Source organism: Apteryx rowi, unplaced genomic scaffold (assembly GCF_003343035.1).
Source record: "Apteryx rowi isolate R43461 unplaced genomic scaffold, aptRow1 scaffold_69, whole genome shotgun sequence".
NCBI classification, from domain to species: domain Eukaryota; kingdom Metazoa; phylum Chordata; class Aves; order Apterygiformes; family Apterygidae; genus Apteryx; species Apteryx rowi.
Genome location: NW_020450971.1, coordinates 343,818 through 347,927, shown reverse-complemented (window position 1 = coordinate 347,927; position 4,110 = coordinate 343,818). Strand labels below are relative to the sequence as shown.

The 4,110-nt window shown below is 53.2% G+C and overlaps 1 protein-coding gene across 1 annotated transcript; it reads right to left on the bottom strand.

The window, feature by feature from the left end:
* Nucleotides 1-464: 464 nt before the first annotated feature.
* Nucleotides 465-3,951, bottom strand: LOC112975798 (BTB/POZ domain-containing protein KCTD12-like). The gene has a single exon (XM_026086331.1). It carries the CDS (start codon nucleotides 1,748-1,750, stop codon nucleotides 860-862), a length of 891 nt encoding a protein of 296 aa, XP_025942116.1. The 5' UTR covers nucleotides 1,751-3,951; the 3' UTR covers nucleotides 465-859.
* Between the last annotated feature and the right edge of the window lie 159 nt (nucleotides 3,952-4,110).

Sequence of the window (4,110 nt, the reverse complement as noted above, 5' to 3'; positions counted from 1 at the left end):
TAGTTTGAGAGATGTACAAGCATTTCACACCCTATAGCATGTAAAGTCTTTTCCCTCCCTGCCCACCCCACCTCCCTCCAAATACATATGAACAGAGTATGTGTCTCAGCCCCTGTCCAGCCCACCCCCCACCCCCTCCCCCAAAACCCCAAGGCATCCCAGAGCAGCAGCAATGCTTTGAATCAGAACTGCAAACACAGGGTGCATCTTTGTCTAACGTTCCCAAATACTGACAGTCTAAATGCTAAGCTGCTTACATGGGCTAATGGCAATATATCTGTGCTGCAAGGCTTCATCTTACCCCATCCCCCCCCCACCCCATCCCAACTCTCCTCTCTGCTTCCCACCTTTCTCCATATCCTTAAACCAGCATTTCCTCACTTGAACTCCTTGGCACATCAAATACAGTGCATACAGCAAGTTCCCCAGGTAGCTGCACGAAATAGCGCTCGTGGGAGTTGGAGTTCAGTGTAACACAGACAAGTTTATCTGGCTGCGCGAATCCCAGACCCATTCCCAGTTTGGTGTATCCCCCACACCCTCTCCCTCCCACCCAAACATAGATACAACAGTGTCCAAGTCCACAGATCCAGGGAGGGTTGGGAGCTACAGTTGGCTACTGCAGAAGTCGGAGAGAGGGAAGAAGGTTGATGTTCAGCAATGGCTACAAGGAAGAGCCCAATAGGTTCAACTTGGAAGATGGAGGGGGGGAAAAAAAAAAAAAAAGAACAAACTCAAAAGGAGGCAAAGGGGGGAAACTTGGGGTTCAGGGGTCTGGTGTCTACTGTCTAAAGGCAACAGCCAGCACAGGAGAGGAAAGGGAGAGTTGGTGTTCGGTGTTTTTTTTTTTTTTTTGGTGTCACTCACGATAGAAAACATATTCGGTGTAAGAGGTCCAGATCTTGTCATCTGTCTGGTCATGGGCGAAGGCACAAGTGCCTGTGGAGTTGCAAGCCACCATGTGGAAGCCAGCATCAGCCAGTTTGTCAAAGGCTTGCTCCAGGAAGGTGAACTTGAGGTAGTACCTGGAGGTGTACCTCTCCGGGGGCCTGTCTGGGTCCCTGCTCTCATTCAAGGTATCCCCAAAGACTTCCTTGGCCAGTGATGTCTTGCCACAAACCATGATCCGTGCCACCCTGCGGAACTTGGCATCCGTCTGGCTGTCCCTGCCCAGGGTGTAGGAGCCCCGGTAGCCGATGGTGATGAAACCTGACCTGCGGATTTCGGTGCCAGCAGCACCCACGCTGGCAGTGACTGAGCCCCCAGGGGCACCAGCTACAGCACTAGTGACTGTGACACTGGCAGAAGCTAGATTGCGAGTGGCATCAGCATTGGGCGACAGCTCCTCCGGGTCACTTTGGCATGGATCGTCTCCAATAGAGTTCTGTTTGCTGAGTTTGGGGGCCAGCATCTTCACAAGCTCTGGCAACATGAAGTACTCGGCTTCTCGCTGCAGACGGCTCCTCTCTGGGAAGTGGTCGGGCAGCACTAGCTGCTGGTCCCTCATATAATCCAAGATGTAACGGAAGAGGAAGCCATCCCGATCCACGAAGAACCGTCCCTTGCTGTCACGGGCCAAGGAACGGATATTCTTCTGTGTGAACATTTCCCAGAGCAGTGAGCCAGGCACACTGACCAGTGTAGGATGGCGAGTGATGTAGACTTGTCCACCCACATTGAGTTCAATGATCTCAGGGAAAGGGAAGTCCTCGTTGGGTTTGGCACAGCTTGCACTGTCTGCCAGAGCCATAGTGATCTACCACTTCCTTCCAACCTGGAAAAAAAAAAAAAGAAAAAAAAGAAAAAAAAGCAGCAATGTGCTGATGTTAAGCCTGCCAGAGAATGCAACCCATCATCCTACCAATCCCAAGTCCTTTCCGTAAGCAAGCACTGCAGGATCAGGCCCATGCCTTTCTGCTCTCTCTCTGGGAATCTGGCAGGCAGCTCTCTTCCCTCGTAATCCCTGGTTGCTGAAGGTGCAGCTAGAGTAAACAGCATTATCTAAAGCAGCCTGCACTTCCCCACTACAAGAAGGGAAAAATATTGCCTGCCAGAGGTGGTTCTTTGGACACGACACCTCCTCCATCTGCAGTCCTCGTCACAGCCTGCTCCAAGGGCTGGRGGTTCACCACGTTTGCCAATGAAGGACAGATGATGCTGTATTGCTGTTAATAACAGGAAACTAAGGACTGTCATACCTTGGGTCTGACCAGTGACCTGCCTAACCCAACATCCTGCTGGTCAGGATCAGCCRGCCCTGAAGGCTGAGTATGCCAAGGGAGAACTGCATTACTGTACAGTCTTTCTGCTGCGCCAGTGAGCAGGAGGGGAGTTTAGAGCCCACACAGGGAGCACCCACGGGTTTGCCAGAAAAGGAACACTAGATATAGCCATGAAGGACAGAGTGACAGTATTTCTGGCACTCCTACTCCAACCTTGCTCCTGGAAGGTACCCAATAGAGATTCAGGGCCAAGCTGAGACTGGGTGAAAGATGACAGAATATCTCCGAGGGTCTGGGGCCAAGTCAAATAGCGATATAGCCTTGGGCCAGATGCCATGTATTTATACATTTTCCAAAGCCAAGCCAATTGACTCAGACATCTCTTGATACCACCAAACAACACTTATATAAACCTGGCTCAGCAGACAGACTGATGATCCATCCTGGCCAAGCCATGCTCTGTGCAAGTATTTGTTTGGGAGACCACAGGGAGTAGGGGTTTCCCTGCTACACCCCTAACTATCTGGCAGGGTTGGCCTGGAGCTCTGCCCTGTATAATGTTAGTGCAGCCCCGAGGCTGCTCTTAAGTAGAACTAGCTGCTTGTACTCCCCATGGACTGGTCCTGTACCAAGAAGTAACAGAAGCCTAGCACTGTGCTTATCTCCAGCCACACTGTTTCATAGGAGCAGCATAAAAGGATCCTAATGCAAGATGCGTAGAAATGAAAGAGTGAAGACAAAAATCCCACTCTGTGGGCACCCTTGGGTGAGGTGAGTCAAGTTTGCAGTTCATGACCACTTGACTACTCCTAGCTCTTAGGAAGGGGGTTTTTAGAGAGAATCCCTTTTGAACAAGTAGCAAGTCAGCCACTGGGCTCACCCCCAGTAACAGGAGCTAAGCTCTTTGCCTGCTTTGACACGCAAGCCGCTGCAAAGGAAGAGAGTGCAAAGATTGCAAAGARGATCAGTGAGGTCCACCTAACTTCCAGCTTCCCAAATCTGCTTCCTCTGTGGCTTTTAGTCCCAGGTGCCTTTCTTCAGCAATATGCACACACTGTTGTTTCTCTTTGCCCTGGGGAGGCTGAGCAGTTACAGAAGCCCAAGCAGGACTCTGCCTATGCCTTGAGCTCTTTTGGCAAGAGCCGGCAGCCAAGCACCACTTACAACCCTTTGCCATGGGTGGCAGTGCCAGAAGTTGAAGGACTGCAGCTGTATTTCCCACAGCAGGGTGGGAGTTTGCCGGGTGGCACAAAGAAAGCCAAGTAACTAGCCGTTTCATGCACAGAGCATATTTGCTTGCAGACTGCAATCCTTCCCCGGATCAAACACAGAGGGAGTGGGACACCAGCGAAGAAAGACTATTTTTATATGGCCCCGACTCAGTGCAGAACCTGGCTCAACATAAGGAAACTACTGTCATGGCTTGAGCCAAAGCTCCTCAAGGAGCTGGAGAGACTACCCTAGCCGTCCTCCAGGGTTGAGAGCTGAGCACTGCTGTTCCCCGTTGTCTACACCAGCTAAGAGACCATCCCTTCCCCACACCCTGCCCCATCCCAGTGGGCTCTGGAGCGTCCTGGGGCAGGGTGAGGATGGAAGAGGGTCTGCGTTTGTCTCACAGCAGCGTTTCCAGCCCGGAGGATCCCAGCCGTGCCCTGATGTCCGGAGCTGCCGATCCACAGCTTCCCCCCTGCCGGGGAGAGRGGACCCCGAGCCACGGGTGGGTGCCAGGGCCGCCGCCGAGGGACCAAGCCCTCCCGCAGGGTGGTGTCAGCCAGCGGCGGGTGTGTGTGTGTGTGCGTGTGTGCGTGTGTAGCGGGGAACCGCCGCGTGCCGCCCCCGCCCCGACGGCGGCCGCCGCCCCCGATCCGAGGCGCCGGGCGGGGGCTGC